At 52.1% G+C, this 18,365-nt stretch overlaps 1 protein-coding gene and 1 long non-coding RNA gene across 5 annotated transcripts in view; one reads left to right on the forward strand and one right to left on the reverse strand.

The window, feature by feature from the left end:
- Spns2 (SPNS lysolipid transporter 2, sphingosine-1-phosphate) overlaps positions 1–18,352 on the forward strand; it is a 37,677-nt gene extending 19,325 nt beyond the window's left edge. Inside the window, exons 3-13 of one of the 4 annotated variants that reach the window (XR_009592924.1) lie at positions 6,381–6,517; positions 10,818–10,969; positions 11,173–11,239; positions 12,696–12,838; positions 13,048–13,200; positions 13,280–13,469; positions 13,602–13,667; positions 15,686–15,784; positions 15,866–16,029; positions 16,384–16,544; positions 16,978–17,079. Coding sequence is in view for 3 of the 4 variants with exons in the window: in XM_060387344.1 (XP_060243327.1) it covers positions 6,381–6,517; positions 10,818–10,969; positions 11,173–11,239; positions 12,696–12,838; positions 13,048–13,200; positions 13,280–13,469; positions 13,602–13,667; positions 15,686–15,784; positions 15,866–16,029; positions 16,353–16,544; positions 16,978–17,476 (1,862 nt within the window). In the remaining variant the exon portion in view is untranslated. Of the gene's footprint in view, positions 1–6,380; positions 6,518–10,817; positions 10,970–11,172; positions 11,240–12,695; positions 12,839–13,047; positions 13,201–13,279; positions 13,470–13,601; positions 13,668–15,685; positions 15,785–15,865; positions 16,030–16,352; positions 16,545–16,977 lie in introns of all 4 variants that reach the window. The other 3 variants (XM_060387344.1, XM_060387345.1, XM_021657387.2) reach the window with 3 other exon arrangements.
- Positions 3,730–12,365, reverse strand: LOC132655214 (uncharacterized). Its single transcript, XR_009592925.1, has 2 exons — positions 11,467–12,365; positions 3,730–8,870 (listed from the first exon to the last, which is right to left on the reverse strand). It is a non-coding gene; the product is annotated as an uncharacterized LOC132655214 (long non-coding RNA).
- Positions 18,353–18,365: the final 13 nt, after the last annotated feature.

Here is an 18,365-nt window from a genome sequence, read left to right on the forward strand (position 1 = left end):
TGTGGTGGGAGAGGGCTACAGCTGTGGTTGCCTGTCAGCATTCAGAGCCCTCGAGTGTTGCTCCCACCTTCTGAGCCCTGGGTCGGCCACAGGAGCTAGGTGGCACCCTAGGCATGTCATTCAGCGTGCCATCCATCTTATTTTTCTTTTGTGGTGCTGGGAATCAAAGCCAGGGCCTGGCGCTTGCTAGGTCAGTGCTCTGGCACTGAGCTTCCTGAGCAGTTTTCATTTCACTTTGAAGCAAGGCCTTTGCTAGGTTACTCAGGCTAGCCCAGAGCCTGCTCTGTGGCTCAGAGAGGTCTCAAACTTGAGATCCTCCTGCTTCAGTCTCTGGAGCTCTAGGATTACGTGTGTGAATCATCCATGCGCTAGATACTTGGCAGTAGGGTACACGTGTACATGCGCGTGTGCGCACACACACACACACACACACACACACAGCCCGCTCAGGCTCCCTTCCATCTCTTTCTGATGGCCTTGAGCCAGCTCTGTGAAGGAGAGTTAGGCTCGGTGTCTGAGCCATGATGCTGAGCTGACCTCCTCCCATTAGCAGTAGCCTGGGTACCCTGCCCCCCTCTGCCTGGCTCCTTGCCCTGCAGCTCTATTGTCTGAGACCTGTAGGCTCAGCAAGCGTGAGCTGAGTGAGGTTTTCCCCACACCCTGGCCACAGGATGTCCTCGTGTATGCGGGAACTGCCAGGAAAGCCACTCTGCCTACACTGGGTTGGGGGCAGGGCAGGCAGTCTGGTCTGAAAGCTCTCCTCCCACAAAGACCAGGGCTAGGGGGACAGCACAGGAAGCTTCTCGCTGTTGCTGGTCTTTATTTCCAGCAGAACTGCCCGCTGGCTTTGTAAGCCTCTCAGTGCCCATTGTTCCCAAGGGATGTAGTTCACCGTCCCTTGCCTGGGCTGTTCCTCCTGGGCTAGCCCTATCCTGACAGTGTGCAAGGATTGCCTGTGCTGGCCAGCGACGCCCCTGAGGGCTAGGAGGAGCCTGAGAGATGAGGCTGCAAAGATGACCCAACACATTCCTGCCCCTGCATTCTTTTGTTCTTAAGGGGAAGGCGCTGAGGTCCCTGATGGGCTAGCTATATCATCCAGGGTGTGTTCCTCTAGCCCTTGGGGCCTCAGTGGCCCCCAGCTATAAGGTAGGTACAGAGAAGTAGCCCTCAAGTTCTCTGACTGAGCGGAGGAGCTCAGGATCATGGCAGGCTGGGCTGGCAGGTGAAACAGGCGCACGGCTCCTCACAGAAGCCTATCCAGCCCCGGTGTTCCCGTCCACTGCAGGGGCAAAAAGCCAGGGGTGGGAGAGCCAGAGGGCTGCTCTGGTGAAGACAGTGCCATGTGGCCAAGGCCTGGGTACCTGCTTCAAGTTCCTTTAGTCACCAAGAGGGGGCTTTTCCAAGAGCTCCTTCTCACAGGGGTTGGGAGGGCATGCTAGAGCTCAGAATGCAAGCCCAGTCCTGGCCTCTAGGGTCCTGTCTCCCTCAGCAGCGTTCTTACCCTGTAGCCTGACCCATCTCCTGCGTTTGCAGTACACCCTGAACATTCTCTGACTTTAGGGCCGTCTGAGGGGACCATCTCGTCCCAGTCTAGCATCAAGTGATGTGATTTGGAGCAAGGACTTTAGAGTCAGCTAAGCTGAGGTTTAACTGGCTCAGACATATAGTCGCCCTGTGGCATCGCTATTCCAGCCAGGTCATCTCTGCAAGATGAAGTTCCAACCATGAATCGACTGAGATAATGAACATGTATGCCAAGAGGGTATCCAGGGACGGTAATAAGCGAGCTGCCAGTGACAACTGCAGCTGTTACTAACAATGAGCATCATGCTTCCTTAACCATTACACAACATGATTAGAGGACCTGAAATTTATATATGTATACACACACACACACATACACGTACACACATCAATAAGTGTCAACATCATGGTGAACCCATGTTTCGTTGTGCACTTTGACATCAGCAGGATTTGGTGCTCCTTACTGGTCCCCAGGCTTTCAGTACATTGAGTTGTGCAATTCATGGACTTTGGTGAGATGAGAGGCATTGCCTGCTCTGATTTTCTCTGCTCACTCCCCACCCAGCCCAGGCAGGCATACAGAACGCAGTTGTTCCTCTTCCCCTAAACATGTGTAAGCCCTTTGCGACTAAGCTTTGCCTTGCCCATATCCTGATCTGATCTCGGGCAGTCTTGGGAGGTGGGGCTGACAAGAAAGCATTCTTTCTGTAGATGTAAGGAAATAATATTAGCCCTGGCTAGTGTAAACAAAAGCCTTGTTGACCCAGGCTGTGCCTCGGAGGGCAGGGCGTGAAGCACCTTCCCCCGCACTGCCTCATCCAATACTCAAGCCACCCAGAGCAGCAGCTATTTTTATCTTCATTTTACAGACGAGGAAGTTGGCATAGAGAGCTGGCTGAGGCTGGCTCATGAGAGTGGATGTGAGCTGCTTGTTAGACACAGCCATTGTTCAGAACTAAATTATATAAACTTACAACTGAGTAATTTGTATTAAAAGAAGCTGATAAATGCTCAGAAGTCATCACTTCCTAATTACTTTCCTACACTGGGCTATTATCATTGTGCTTAAGGTTAACTCCTTTTATCTGAATGGCAGAAACTCCCGTGACGTGACAAGGTACTGGTACTGAGGTCTAAGATCCACATCTCTTTGGTGGCCTCAGCTAGGTGGGAGTGTTTACACTATGGAGATATACAATCCCCAGTCATAATGGAGCCCCTTCTCTCCCTGTTTTTAGAGAACCCATTGTTACATATTTACCAACATACCAATGAAGCTGGGACACAGATGTTGTGACCTGGTGAAGGATCCTAGCTAAGAAGGCCAGAGTTAGGCTTGAACCCTGGATAGGGTGTCTCTGAGGCCCATGGACTGATTATACCCAAAGCCTAAATCCCAGACCTGAATTACCAGGTCCCCTATACTGTGTTCTCAAGACCGGCAGAGAGAAGGACCCTTTATGCTGCTCTGCACAGCCCGCTTTGCACACGTCCCTCCTCTCTTCATTAGTCCTCCCTCCTGAATACTATTTCCTCAGGGGCTACTAAGCACATGAGCCCAGCAGGCAATGTTGCCTGGCCATCTGCCCACTGGCGGTGGGACCGCTTTCTCTGGGACAGAGAGGGCTGCCAAGGGCTGCCTTTCCGTGTGGTTGGCCTCTACCTTGCCTGACCTGAGCCTCTTTATCTCACCTGGAACACCAGATCCCTTCCATCACCAACAGCGACATTTTCCCAAAGTCCCTGAAGATTCTTCCATGTTCTTGTTCCAGCAGAACAAAACCAGGTCATTCTTTCTTTGTCCAGCATCTCCTGGCTTACCCCGTCTGGCCTCTCAACCTTGTCTTCCACCCCTCCCCCCTCCATCCTTTTGCTGCAGAAACTCTGGCCTCTTTCCCGTCAAACATGCTAAGTACACTCCTGCTCCACTTTCCCTACCCAAGAACTTCTATGAATGTTTCCTCACCTCCTACAGGTCTTTCCTGAGGTGAAACTTCTCACATTCTTCTGTTTAATACTGCATGTCAATCTTCTCTCTCACACGTCTATTTAAATAAGAATTTATTATAATGTTCATCATACTCTCTGAGGCAACACTAGATTCTGGCTCTATGCAGCATCAAAAGACATTCAGCAGGGGATGCAAACAGGAATGACAATGCGACATCCTTATCTCATTCACAAGGAATGACTGGTTTTGCCAGATTTCTTTTTTTTTTTTTTTAAGATTTATTTATCTCATATCTGTGTGTGTTCTGTCTTCACACACGCCAGAAGAAGGAATCAAATTCCATTATAGATGGTTGTGAGCTATCATGTGGCTGCTGGGAATTGAACTCGGGTCCTCTGGAAGAGCAGACAGTGCTCTTTACCTGCTGAGCCAACTCTTTGGCCCCTTTGCCGGATTTCTTACTTCTGCCTGTGGCTGCAGGATCTTCCCTGGGAGCTTGGCTCCTGAGTTTCAGTACACCTTTCTGTGTCTGTGCAGGCTCATGTCCCTCATCCATCTGCTCAGCAGCCACTTCTTGCTACTCCTTTCCCCAGGCCCTGGTCCTTCAGACACATTTCTCTAATCTCTTGTCCCCCGCTTTGATCCTGCTTAGAATTCCTCACCATCTTATACAGCTTGTTAGTTATTACTGCTATCGTGTTATTTTCGTTTTTCTTCCTTAGAAGTTCCAGGCAAGCAGGGATCTTGTGTTCACTCACCCATGAATCCCAAACACCTAGCGTTAGTATGTTCTAGGCTCCCTGTGTGAGTTGCTAGTCTGTCGCTGTGAAGAAATCCATAACCAGGGCAACTTACAAGTGTGGTGGCTTGAATGCAGATGACCTCACAGGCTTATGGATTTGAGGGCTTGGTTCCCAGTTGGCAGCCGGTTTAGGAAGAATTAGGAGGTGTGGTCTTTTTGGAGGAAGCATATCATGGGGGTGGGCCTTGAGGTTCCAAAAGTCTACACCATCCCAGTTAACACCCTCTCTGCCTTCAACTTTTGGGTGTAAGTTCTCAGCTCCCGCTCCAGCACCATGCCTGCCTGCCTGCCATGCTCCCTATGATGCTCATGGACCCCATCCTCTAACACTGAAAGGAAGCCCCCGATTAAATGCTTGCTTTTATAATGTGCCTTTGTCACAGTGTCTCTTCACAGCAATAGGACAGTAACTAAGACATGTCCCTCCCCCAGCTGCTGAATGAATAAGATCCGTGCATGCTTGAGTGAATAAGTTAATGGCGGGGTTTCTAATGTTCAGGAGAGCCCCTGCCACCCACTGGGAGTGAGGGTGGCAGAGTGACCTGGCACTGTAAGACCTGGAGTCTAGGCTCAAGTTGGCCCTGATTTGCTGAGTGACCTTAGGTAGATAGAGCTCTCACCCTCTCTGAATCTCTTTTTCTCTCAAGTATTTCTAAAGGTTTTGAATTTTATGTGTATGAATGTTTCTTTGCATGTGTAAGCATTGCATGAGTGCTTCATGACTACAGAGGTCAGAAGAGGACATCAGATCCCCTGGAACTGGAGTTACAGATGGTTGTGAGCTGCCATATGGATGCTGTGAACTGAACCTGGGTCCTCTACAAGAGAAATAATTGCTCTTAACCCCTTTCTCAAGTATAATACATGAAGCAATGAAGGCCAGGCTTAGTGGTACACACTTTTAATCCCAGCAGTTGGGAGGCAGAGGCAGGAGGAACTCTGAGTTTGAGGCTAGCCTGGTCCACATAGCATGCTCTATGCCAGCCGTGGCTATATTACATAGTGAGACCTTCTCAAGACCAACCAAACGATGTGGGCTGGGGCTGTAGCTCAGTTGGTAGAGTGCTTGCCTGATGTACCTGAGGCCCTGGTTCTGGCCTCCAACAGCACATAAGCTAGGTATGGTGGTGCATACCTCTAATCCTATAACTTGGGGATAGAGAGTGGTGAGATCCAAAGATCAAAGTCATCCTTGAGCCAGACATGGTGGCACACGCCTTTAATACCAGCACTTGGAAGGCAGAGGCAGTCGGATCTCTGTGAGTTCGAGGTCAGCCTGGTCTATAAAGTGAGTTTCAGGACAGCCAAAGCAACATAGAGAAACCCTGTCTCAAAAAACAAAACAAAACAAAAGTCATCCTTGGCTACATAGCAAAGTTAAGGCCAGCTTGGGTTACAGAAAACCTTGTCTCAAAAAGCAAGCAGCAAAACAAGTGGCAAAGCCTAAGACTCAGTTCTAGGGTTCGGCATACAAAACTTCCATTTCCACTGGGACATTTATTGCCTGTGGGACCTTGGCAAGTCATCTTTCCTCTGAGTTTTCTCTTCATTTATGAGGTGGAAGCTCCTGGAGGTGACATGGTAAGCCTTGGGCTATCACCTTGTTTGAGGGAGAGTTCCCAGGCTCACAGAATATGGAATGAGCTGGGATGATACAAGAGAAGGAGTCCCCATATCCTCTAATCCTGCACATCCTCCCTGCCTGCTCTGTGCTTATCAGGTATCTTCAGGACTGGCTGCAATGTCCTCCTCTGTGGCCTAGCAGGGCTGCTCCTCCCTCAGGTGGGAGGGGGGAGGTCAAAGAGCCAGCCATTGAGTTCATGTCAGAAATAGTCCCTGTTCCTCTTACTAGGGAACCCACTTGTATACTGAGCTACTGTGGGCTACATCTGAGTAGGGGTTCTAGGTTCTCTTCATACATGGTCTGGTTGGAGAAACAGTCTCAGAAAAGACCCCTGTGCCCAGATATATTTGGTCCTTGTGAGCCAAAATTGTCCTCCTGGGGCTGCTTTCTCTGTCTGGATCAGGTTCAGCTGTGTCTCATTGCTCTTGGCCCTCACCAGGACCAGCGCACCCTCCAGCTCTCCTCTCTTCTTTCCACAGTGTTCATCTGCAGCTTCATGGTGGCTGCCCCCATCTTCGGCTACCTGGGCGATCGCTTCAATAGGAAAGTGATCCTTAGCTGCGGCATCTTCTTCTGGTCGGCCGTCACCTTCTCTAGCTCTTTCATTCCTCAACAGGTGAGATCCTCCATGGTGCTCCTGCTACACTCAAGACCCCCCGCACACACACCCAGTGTTCAGGTCCCTCTGGGAGTGCTGTGCTGTGCTTTTGTAGACTGAGGGCTGCTTCTGAGCTTCAACCCCATGCTGGGTTCAAAGCCACGGTGGGTATCTTTAGGTTCAGTTATAAACTAGCCTTGCAGACAAGGCCTTCACTGTGCTGATCTAGACTAAGAGGCTTGCAGCCCGATGTGGCAGCTTGACTCTCTGATCAGCCTCTAGCTTGGCAGAATGCCAGGAAAAAGTTTAATAAGTCTGTCCTAGGAATAAGGGCCTTGGCCTCCAGTCCTGGCCCCCTCAGTTCTCTTGCTGTGCAAATGTAGGCTAGTCTCTGATTCTCTCTGTTTCTGGCTCAGTTCGCTCTTTGATGACCAGTCAACTCTTTGAACCTGAGTCCCAGGAAGGCAAGTGTCAACTCATCATCAAGGTGTTTTAAGAAACACTGTTGGCTTTCACAGCCCAGGGGCCACTCAGCTTTGTGACCTGAAGAGAGAGACTTCACTGCTCTGAGCCCAGTCTCCTCATTGTTAAAATGAGAACAATCCTACTCAGGTTGGTCCTCTGTGAGAAGCAACTGAGTTGATGAATGTCCGTGGAGCATGGCCACCCAGAAAATCCTCTTTTTTGCTAGTTCTTTCCAAGAAAGCCTGTGTAGTCTCATGAGGGCAGTGAGTGTCTTATGGCTAGGAGTAGCTAGCCACATGACAGTGTCTAGAGAGTAATAGAAGAAGAAAAAGGAGGAGGAAGAGGAAGAGGAGGAGGAAAAGGAGGAGGAGGAGGAGGAGGAGGAGGAGGAGGAGGAGGAGGAGGAGGAGAAGAAGAAGAAGAAGAAGAAGAAGAAGAAGAAGAAGAAGAAGAAGAAGAAGAAGAAGAAGAAAAAGAAGAAAAAGAAGAACCAACATCTGTCCTCAAGAACTTTCTGTCCATCCCTTCCTTGAGGGCTGGAAAATGAAACAGTATCTTCAGGCTTCCACCTTCATGATGTGCAAAGTGCCAAACATTGAAGGAGAACTGTCCCTTTGTGTTCCATGGATTCCAGGAAGGCTTCCTGGAAGGAGGTGACATGAATCTAGCAGACATGACTTGGAAGCCAGGACCTACAGTGATAAGGATATAGGCAGGGGACCAGACCCAGAGGTGCAGGGATGGTGGATGGTGTTGAGAGAAAGGCAAGGGTGTCATGGCAAAAGGAAGGCGTGCCAGGATTGAGGCTGAGCCCTTCTTGCTATGACAGTGCTGAGCCCTGGAAGAGTCCAAAGGACAAGGAGGAGCCAGATGCTCAGAAGTGGACCAGACAGGTCTGTAGGGCAGCCTTTGCTCCAGGGAAGTGGCAACTCCAGACCCACTGCAGAATGGATCCTGGTGGCCACTGTAGAAACAAAGGTTGGTCCAGGAGTCTTCAGTGCCCTCTGAGCATGGTCCCTGGCTGGGACTGCTTCTGGGACTGATCAATGAGTCTTGATGCCCTCTCTGTAGGGGAGAAGAGATGAGTAGAGGCAAAGAGAGAAACAGTTCACTTTCAGTTGCTTTGTGAACTCATTGTGATCACCATCCAAGCACCACAAGGGCTTTTGGGAGACATTGGAAATGTGATTTTAAAGTTAATTGGTATAGAAAATACTTCAATCAGCCAAGAACAATGAAAAAATAACAGTGAATGGGCTTGCCCTATCAGTTGTTAAAACAATGAACATTATGGCTAAAGCAACCAAGGGACAGATTAAGTAAGGACTGATCCATGAAGTGAGTCCCTGGGGAGTGAGGAGCCAGAGCTGGCAGAGGGCATATCTCTCACCAGTGGCACCAAGGAAAATGGGTGACCCCTCATGACTGAAAAATCAGTTATGGAACTATGTCAACCATGATGCAGAATAAACTTCAAGTGAGGATGTGAAAGCCAAAACAAGACTAAGGAACCTCCACTATAAACCAACAAGAAAAAGACAATAACTGATGGGAAAATAAGCAAAGGGTTTCCAGGGTGTTCCACATGCGCAGTGGCCGATGAGTGGAGGAAGAGGTATCTCAGCCCCTGGAGGAATCAGAGAAATGCAGAGCAGAACAACGAGATACCATTTCACACTGAGCAGATCAGCAACAAGTAAAGCTGACAATGCCAAGTGTTGGTACAGTTGTGGAGACGCTGAGATGCCTGCTGTTGGTGGGTGCGGACATTGGAAGAGCCTCTTTGGAGATCACAATGGCAAGATACTGTAAATTCCTGCTGTGTCCCTGCATAGCCCAGCTTCTGTCTGGAGGGACACAGCCAAGAAACACTCCAGTGTGTGGACAAACAAGTGTGAGGATTCTCCTAGGGGACAGGAAAAAAAAAAAAAGATGAAAAGATGGCTCAGTGGTTAGGGGGACTTACTGCTCTCCATATAGTAAGTCCACACTTACAGTAAGTAAGTGTGGCTCTGACCCACCTATGATTCCATCTCCAGGGCATCTGTCTTCCTCCTCTGCCCTCTGGCCTCTGGCACAGCACACACACACACACACACACACACACACACACACACACACACACAGGCACACACACCACAAACACTCTTGTATACACATAATTAAAAATAAATCTTTAGTGCACGCCTCTAATTCCAGTACTTGGGAGGCAGAGGCAGGCAGATCTCTATGAATTTGAGGCCAGCCTGTTCTACAGAGCGAGTCCAGGACAGCCAGAGCTGTTCAAAAAACAAAACAAAACAAAACATTTAAAAGAAAGAAAAGAAAGGCCAGAAAGATGGCTCAGTATATAAGAGTGCTTGAATCAGAGCCCAGCAGTCTGTGTAAAAGCCAAGTGTGTGTGCTCCTGTAACCCCAGGGCTGGGACAGCTGGCTTCTGGGGGCCCACTGAGTCCGGGTTCAGTGAGACACCTTATTTCAAAAAATAAGATGGAGAACAATGATAGAGAATGACACCCAACATTGACTCCTGGTATCTATGTGTACTTGCACACACTCATGCACACACAAGGAGAAGGAAGGAAGGAAGGAATGACTCAGATGACCAGCCTTGGGCCTGTGCAGATTCTCAAGGTGTGTTATATTGACTGGCTAGTGGCAGAAGGAGCTGATGCCAGTCATTGTTCATGTATCTAAGAGATGATGAAGCATCTGTCAGTTTGTTGGAAGTGCTGGTTCTTGGGACATAAGTTTGCAGCGTCGGCAGAGATGGCATCAATCTTGCAGGCCCCTGTGTGGGGTGGGGAAGGAGCTGTTTTGCTGAGAAAGATTGATGTCCCTCTCCAAATTATTTTAAACCCTAAATAGAAGAGGATGTTTTTGGAGCTGGAGTAGGCTTTCTTGAACAAGGCAAGGAGGAAAAGAAATCAAGATTTGACAACATTAAATTAGACATCAGGAAGTCTGTGGATGGTGCAACTGGGTAAACAGAGGAAAGAAAAGGCTGAGAGAACATTGGTGACTCAGATGACAAGGACCTAGTCCTGGAATGTAGGAAAAGCTAATGTAGATCTATACAAAACAGACAAGACAATCCAAGAGAAATAGGCAAAGGCTGTGGGCAGTTGATCTGCAGGGAAAGGAACCAGGGAGAGAGATGAGGTCAAGGTGGAGGGTCAGCAGCCCCCAGCAGAGATAGCTGGGGACAGAGCGGTGGCCGGAGAGGGCTGGAGGGAGACAGCAGGGACAGCAGGGGAACGCTGGATGTGGGCACCGCTGGCCGGATGGGTGGTAAGGGTGGGGTGGGGAAATCATTGCCAACGGGTTCTCAGGCCCTGGGCAGCTGGGGGCTGGAGGAGGACAAGTCCACTTCAAAAGGGTCGGACCACTGGCAGCTGGCATGGCCACACCCTTCCCCCATTGCTGGCCTTTGATGTGTGCATGGGAGAGGGGCTCTGAGCCCAGTAGGCAGCTGTGCCCACTCTCCCCTGCCATGGTGGGTCCTCAGTGTGGCCAGTGTGGTTCAGACTCCCTGCTTGGAGAGGAGCACAGAGCAAAGGTGACTTTGGAATCCTGAGGTGAAGCCAGAGATGCAAAGATGCCCCAAGTGGACAGTAGTCCCTGGTGCTTCTAGGCACCCAGAGCCCTGTCTTCTCCCAACCTGGGAATGACCAGTCCCAGTTACATCATCATTTTGATGGTATCCCAGGGCCTTGCATGGTCACTGCTTAGGCTAGTCCGACTTCATCTCCCCCCTGGCTCTTGGACCCTGCCGGGGCTACGGTGTAATGGGATAGGGATGAGCAAGCCTAAGAATGATCTGACCCTCAGCATTCTCTGTCCTCCTCCACAGTACTTCTGGCTGCTAGTCCTATCCCGAGGGCTAGTAGGGATCGGTGAAGCCAGCTACTCCACCATAGCACCCACCATCATCGGTGACTTGTTTACCAAGAATACACGCACGCTTATGCTATCAGTCTTCTATTTTGCCATCCCACTGGGAAGGTAAGTGTGGTGCTCCATGATTAGTGGGAGAGCCCTAAGGTCCCCTCGAATTCACCAACACCTGCAGGAAGCAGACATGGAAGCAGGCAGCTATAGGGGACTCCTAGACCTGCTCTTCCATTAGGCTGGCTGGGAGGGAGGAAGGCGAGAACTTCCCACTCAGCCTTGCTGCTCTAGCCGACATAAGTCTGTCTTGTCTGCAGTGGCCTGGGCTACATCACAGGTTCCAGCGTGAAGCAGGCAGCCGGAGACTGGCACTGGGCTCTGAGGGTAAGGCCTCCTGTTTCCCTCCCCACTCCAGTCCTTATCCGCAGAGGCCAGGCTGAGACCTCCATGCTTCCTCCTTCTCTAGCCTGGACTCTAAGGCCTTGTCTCTCTAGATCAGTTCAGGCTGAGGTATCAGGGGCATTAGACAGTCCTGCCATCACTGGGCCTCAGTCCAGGATTGGAACCCTACCCCCAACCCCCGGGAGTGGAGAGGGTAAGGATTCTCTCACCATGTCAGGAAATTCCAGGTCCACAGCGTAGCTTCCTGCTTCCAGCCTCTGTTCTAGGGCGAGGTTGGGACAGGACCTCTGTGTGTGGGTCCTTCAGGTCTGGAGCCACTTCCTGCTCTGTTGGAGGGTTGGGGCAAGTCACCAAGGCCCAAGGACAGTGCAATCGGAGGAAACAGAGATCCCCTGTCTCTCAGAGGACCGGAAGCTTAAGACAAAGTGTTTTTTCCTCAAAAGCAGGAAGGAAGCAGCCACCGTGGAATTTCATGATGGGGAGGGGGGTGAGCCATGGGGTGGAGATGGGGAGTGCCTGCAGAAGAGCCTCTCAGCTCACAACATCCAGACCCAGGGGAAACAATCTTCTCTTTTCTCCTGGGATGGTTGTTTGGTTCTGTGTGGAGAGAGGTTTGGGGATTTCATTTTTTGGTTTGTGTTTTAGTTTTTGGAGACAGGGTTTCCCTGTGTAGCCTTGACTGTCCTGTCCTTGACTGACCAGGCTGGCCTCCAACTCACAGAGATCTGCCTGCCTCTGCCTTGCTGAGTGCTGGGATTACAGGCATGCACCATTGCTATTGGCAGGGATTTCATTCTTCATGTGAGGTCAGACACAGGGAAGACCCAAAGCCCATAGAGGGCCCTGTAAAGAACAGGCCACCTGCCTGGGCAGTCCCTCCCTAAGGTCCATGTTTAAGGGACACATCTTGGAACATTCCTACCGCAGGGATTAAGCAAGTTAGTATATGGCTCTCTACCACCATGAATGAACTCTCTTCCACTCAAACACATCATTCCCTGTGTTTTTTATCTACCCGTCTTTTTTCCTTATTACTCATCAACCCATCTGTCCACCTGTCCATGCGTGAGAGCATCTATCTATCCATCTCCTTGTTCTTCAGTCTATTCTCATCCATCTGTTCAGCCACCTCTCCCTCTCTGCCCTCATTTTCTCCTCCTCCTCTCTCTTTTTTTTCCTCATTCTTTCTTCCATTCCCAAACTTGGTCATTCTTTCTTGAACCTGTTTTCCTGTCCTGCGTTTGGTCTGGACTATGCACTTTGAGCCCTGTAACCACTTCCCTGGCCTCATCCCCAGTGGCTTTGCTCAGCCCTTCTGTTACTCTGCTAGGCAAATATTATCCTAGGAAAAGGGCTTGAGCCCAGATGAGCTGCCTCAGCCCTCCTGTGGAGCACAGAGTCAATTTGGCATTTAAACTTCAATTTCCCATCCTACCAGGTATCCCCCGTCCTGGGCATGATCACAGGAACACTCATTCTCATCTTGGTCCCAGCCACTAAGAGAGGCCATGCTGATCAACTCGGGGGCCAGCTCAAAGCACGGACCTCATGGCTCCGAGACATGAAGGCTCTGATCCGAAAGTGAGTGCTGCCGTGTGTGCAGGGTGTGGTAGGAGGGGCCAGCTGACCTGCCACCCATGGCCTGTGGTGCTGAATGGCATTTGTTCCTGTACCCTGAACCCTCCCAGGCCTGTGAAAGAGCATTTCTGTCTGGGGAATGCAGCAGGCTCTGAGGACAGGCTGCCTCCTGGGCTGGCTGGCTCACTTTTCCTCCCTGGATTTTCCCCCAGCCGCAGTTACGTCTTCTCCTCCCTGGCCACATCTGCTGTGTCCTTCGCCACAGGGGCCCTGGGCATGTGGATTCCCCTCTACCTGCACCGTGCTCAAGTTGTACAAAAGACAGCAGAGACTTGTAACAGCCCACCATGTGGCGCCAAAGACAGGTAAAGCCTGGTACCAAGGGACTGGATGCCTCTGTCTCAACCACAGCCTTGCTCAAATCACTGTTCTTTGTCCTTACAGCCTCATCTTTGGGGCCATCACCTGCTTTACTGGCTTCCTGGGCGTAGTCACAGGTGCGGGAGCCACTCGCTGGTGCCGTCTGCGGACTCAGCGCGCTGACCCACTAGTGTGTGCTGTGGGCATGCTGGGATCTGCCATCTTCATCTGCCTCATCTTTGTGGCTGCCAAGACTAGCATTGTGGGAGCTTATGTGAGTGCGGGGGAGGCTGGGTTGGGGATGGGCTAGAGGTGCAGTCTGACTTGCTGGACCCTCTGTCCCCATAGAGATGGACTTATGTCCCTGCCCTGTGCCCCTCATGGTTGCTTTCTCCTCTGTGAATAGATCTGCATTTTTGTTGGGGAGACACTGCTGTTTTCTAACTGGGCCATCACTGCAGACATCCTCATGGTAAGCCAGGAAGGCCACAGTCACCTTGTGCTTAGAAAGTTTGAATTTTAGAAGTGACTCAGGCTTCTAAACTTCACTGGGGTGGCTTGGAGGGTGGGTGAAGAGAAAGTAGTTCTTGTTGGTGGGAGAGGTGAACCCAGAGGCAGGAAGGGGACCAGAGATATATGGGGGTTAGATCTGGGAAGGGCCTGGAAACAGAATTGAGCAGGTAGATGTTGGGGTGCAGGGGCAGGGTTGCCTCCAATCTCAGGTTTGTGGCTAGGAGGCTGGTGGTGCCAGGCTGGCACCGAGGTAGTGCTGCCTGCCAGCACTCCTCCCCCAGGAGTGGAGTGTCCTTGCATTCTGCTTTGCCAGCTCAGGCTGGGTCCCAGGCATGCCTGCCGAGTGCCTGCGGCTGGCTAGACAGACAGAGGCTGTCTTTACGGGCCCAACAATGGCCTCCAGACCAGCAGGCCAGGGACAAAGGGTTGTCTGAGTAGCCTGCTTGGTCTTGTGTTCCTGGGTGGGGATAGGAGGGACAAGGGAGGGGCAGTGGGCCTAGTGACTTGTAGCTCTGAGTGAAGCAGGGTTGAGAGGGCAGGAGTGAGTGTGACTCCTGTCCTTGGCCCTTGTGGGGACCACTAGATGGGGGTCAGAAGACTCCAGAGGACTGGAGATGGAGTGGTAGGTGTGGGGCAGGGGGAGAAATACCTCTGGGCATAGGGCTGGTGCTCAGGCCTCTGTGGTTCCTCCATTCCAGGAAGCCCTCCTTGCTCCACTCTGCACTTTCCTACATGCCTGTGTCCCGCACACACCCGGGCCTCTGTTCTCCTCCCATCTGTGCACTCTGGGGGGGGGCACTCAGACATGTGCCTCAACAAGGAGCTGGGCAAGCTCAGGGCTAGGGCTGGGCCACTGCACTACCTGAGTGCGGGTGGCAAGACTCATCAAGCATCTTCGGGACTGGGCATCATGCCCTCTCCTGACAACAACCCCCTCCCCCATCAGCCCCTGAGAGCTGTCGGCAGGGTCTGGGTCCCAGGGAAATCATGTCCCAGTTTTAGTAAGTGTCTAAGTGACTAATTAGTGGTGGAAATGGGGCCATGCAATACCCTTGGGTCTAGATCCCTCCCTGCCTCCTCACCACCAGCAGGATACTTTGAGGATACTGGCTGCTCCAGCCATGCACAGTGACAGGTCTCATGGACAGAGAGAGTAGCTGGAGCCCAGGGCAAGGGACATTGGTACTGTGTCCTAGTCTCTGCCATCTGTTTTAAAGTGTCTAGTCCAGGACGGCCTTGGGCCCAGTGGTTCTTAGCCTCCTGTGTTGGGGTGCTTGAGTTCAAATAGAGGCTCTTAGGGGCAGGATCCTCGTTCACATCCTCTCCACCTCAGACAGCATAAGCCTTGCCAAGTCCTCATGGGAGGGAATCAAGACAGGTGTTTAGCTTATAGAAAGGGAGGGCAGGAAGCCTAGAGGCCAGAATCCTGCGTCCAGAGTTGCACAACTCCACATGTGATCCCTCAGAAATGAAGGTTGTCTCCAGGAGCATAGCAAGCTGAGGTCAGTCTGGGGTAAGCAAGAAGGCTCTATCTTTAAAAAAGAAAGAAAGAAAAGAAAAAGTGCCTCTGGGCATTTCAGTTCAATTCCTCCATGCTCCAAGAGCTCTGGCCTCAAGACCTGGGCTAACTGATGCCCAAATTGTGCTCCATGGCTGAATGTGGTAGGGAGGGAGGTGCAGATCCCCATCACTGAGGAGGAGGAGGTCCTGTCAGAGCTGTCGGGGTGATGGGGACTGAAGGTGCATGTGGGTGCTGCAAGATTCCATAGAGGAGGCTCTAATGGAGAAGAGGCCCCAAGGAGCTGACAAAAGCAGCCATGCCTATGTGGTGGGCAGGGAAGTACAGGGCTGGGTGGGAGGGGTGAGGATACCAGGATGGGAAGCCGAGGCAGTGGGGCTTCAGAAGTGTCACAGTGGCAGAGATGAGCCTAGGCATGGCCCTGGACTGTCTAGCCTGAGCTGCGCTTTCTCCTGCAGTACGTGGTCATCCCCACGCGACGAGCCACTGCCGTGGCCTTGCAGAGCTTCACCTCCCATCTGCTGGGGGACGCTGGCAGCCCCTACCTCATTGGCTTTGTGAGTGGCTGCGGGTGAGGTTTGCCTGGGTGGGGCGCAGAAGATAGTCCTGTCCTGACACCTGTACCCCAATCTCCACAGATCTCAGACCTAATCCGCCAGAGCACCAAGGACTCCCCGCTCTGGGAGTTCCTGAGCCTGGGCTATGCCCTCATGCTGTGCCCCTTTGTTGTGGTCCTGGGTGGCATGTTCTTCCTTGCCACTGCTCTCTTCTTCCTCAGTGATCGTGCCAAGGCTGAGCAGCAGTGAGTAGGGTGGGGATGGGCATGCTATAAACCGGGGGGGGGGGGGGGGGGAAGGAGACAGTGGTTACTTTGTACCCCTAGGCCGAGGTGACCTTCTGGAGGCCAGGCCAGCTCCGTAACATTTGTCTCCAGGTCTTCCCATGCCCCCAGCCCAGCCCACGGTGGCCCAGGCTGGCAGATGCCAAGCCCTTTCGTGCCAGCTCTAGACATGGCTTTTCTCCGGAGTTAACAGGGGTTTAGAGTTGGGAACCCACCCTTCTCTCACTTTCTGACTTCTTTCTCTTCTTTTCTCTATTGCTTTCTCTCTCCTCTCCCTCCCCCTGGGCTTTCCCACCTCCCCCTGGGGCTGACGAGGTCCCTGCCCAGCGCCTCCGGTCTACCGGCCCCAGTGATGCCACGTGCCAGAGCCGTGCCTGGGCCCAGTACCCGCTGACGTGCCACCCTGACCCCCGCCCGTCTCTCCCTCAGGGTGAACCAGCTGGTGATGCCGCCTGCATCCGTGAAAGTCTGAGGTGGTGAGTGCAGGCCAGGACACCCCTGTGGGAGGAGGCCATGAAGAAGCAGGGAACCAAACACTTTTCAAGCCACCTCCTCCCTCAGCATATCCCCTCTGCCCTGGGTCTGCCCTCTTCCTTCTGAGGTGTTGACAAAGCATCTGTGGATTTGTGGGAGCTGGCTTCTTCCAGTAAATCAGCTCCCTCCCTTTCCCTAGAAGGGCTGTGAGCACAGGTCATCCCTGGAACATGCCAGGAACTCCTGCTGTCCTCCTAAATTCTCCTAGATGTGTCAGGGTACAATTCCCACCCTGACCTTCCCAGCTGCCTAGCCCTTGGAGGCTAAAGCTTCCTAGTAATGTAAAACCAGTTAAGCACACAGCAGTGTCTAAAGCTAAGACCTCTTTGGAACAATTCCCAAATCTCCACCTCTGACCTGACACCCCTCCTCCAGGTGCCGCTGGGACAATGAACTACAGTTCGGATTGGGAGAGGTCCTCCAGCATCCTGGACCTGTAGGACTGTCCCAAAGCTTCCTGTGCGACTCACAGCTGGGTACTCACCCTCTTTGGCCTAGGACTGAGTGGCCCTATCTCCAAGAAGAAGCTGCACCCTCAGTTAACCCGGAGGGCTATGTGTGCTGGAGCCACTTAGCTGGACACAATTCCAGCCCTGGTTGGGGCCAAGAGAGAAGCCAGCCTACAGTGGGTATTTGGGGAGAGCCTGGCCTGCCCTTCTCAAGCGATCCTGAGGGAGCCCCTGTCCTCCCTGACAGTGGAGCCAAGGAGCTGGAGCTTCCTCCATTGTGTGCCACACCAGGCACCCTCCACAGCTTTGAAGAAACAGGTCTTGGGCTGTACAGACATAGCCCAGGTATCAGGACCTCAGTTCCGGTTCTAAAGTCCCCCAAATGCCCTGGTGTATGGGACCACGTCCCAACTTTTAGGCTCTGACCTTGGGGACAACAAATTTGGCCTGGTATCCACCCCACTTTTAGCTGGGTGCCCACTGCTGGATAGGACAGTCACCCTGGCCAGGACAGTCACCAAAGAGGATACTCCCAGGTGGGACGACCCCTTTGGAGGCAGCAGCAGCACTGGAAGCGAAGGCCTTGGCAGCAGGCAGCTGCACCAGGGGCTGAGACCTTGAGAATCTACTTCCTCACCCCAAGCCCTGCAGCCCCCCAGAAGCCCCCTTCTCCTAAAGGATGACCACCATAGCCCTTCCAATGAGTAGTCAGATCGCAGTTCCCAGCTGTCCATACTGCTTCTTGACCTAGGGTATTTAACTGCTGGAGACTGCTCGTACTCCAGTTGACTCATGGGGCCAGGCTTTTACCCACACATATATACCCTTCACTTGTCTGCAGCCACCTCAGCCACCTCTGGGCACTTACCCCCAGCTTCACACCCCCTGCACGTCGTGACCGAGCTGGCTCTGGTCCTGTGGTACCATTGTAACCTACAGGAAACTTCTAGAACCAGCTTGGGCAACAGTCCCTGTGGCTGTCCCCCACTTGCTGACTGTGGCTTTAGTGGCATAGTGGTACCAACCCCACAAGTTCTGGGGCACCCTAAGGGTTTGGATGTGGGTGGGCAGAGGGTGCTAGCTCTAAAGACCAGCCTGGCTCCCTCCCTAATCCCAGCAGGGGCCCCAGCGATGTTTTCTTGTTGTACAAGAACCAGGTCCAAGTGTTGCCTCCTCTTCCTTCCGGAAGCTGAACTGCTCCTTTATTTTTTAGAGCTGCTGATTGTGAATTTCAGAGTCTTAAGAGAGAAGCCAAATATATATTCCTCTTGTAAATGAAGAAATAAACCTATTTAAATGTTTGGGTGGCTCTCC

This window comes from Meriones unguiculatus, chromosome 7 (assembly GCF_030254825.1).
Source record: "Meriones unguiculatus strain TT.TT164.6M chromosome 7, Bangor_MerUng_6.1, whole genome shotgun sequence".
NCBI lineage: Eukaryota > Metazoa > Chordata > Mammalia > Rodentia > Muridae > Meriones > Meriones unguiculatus.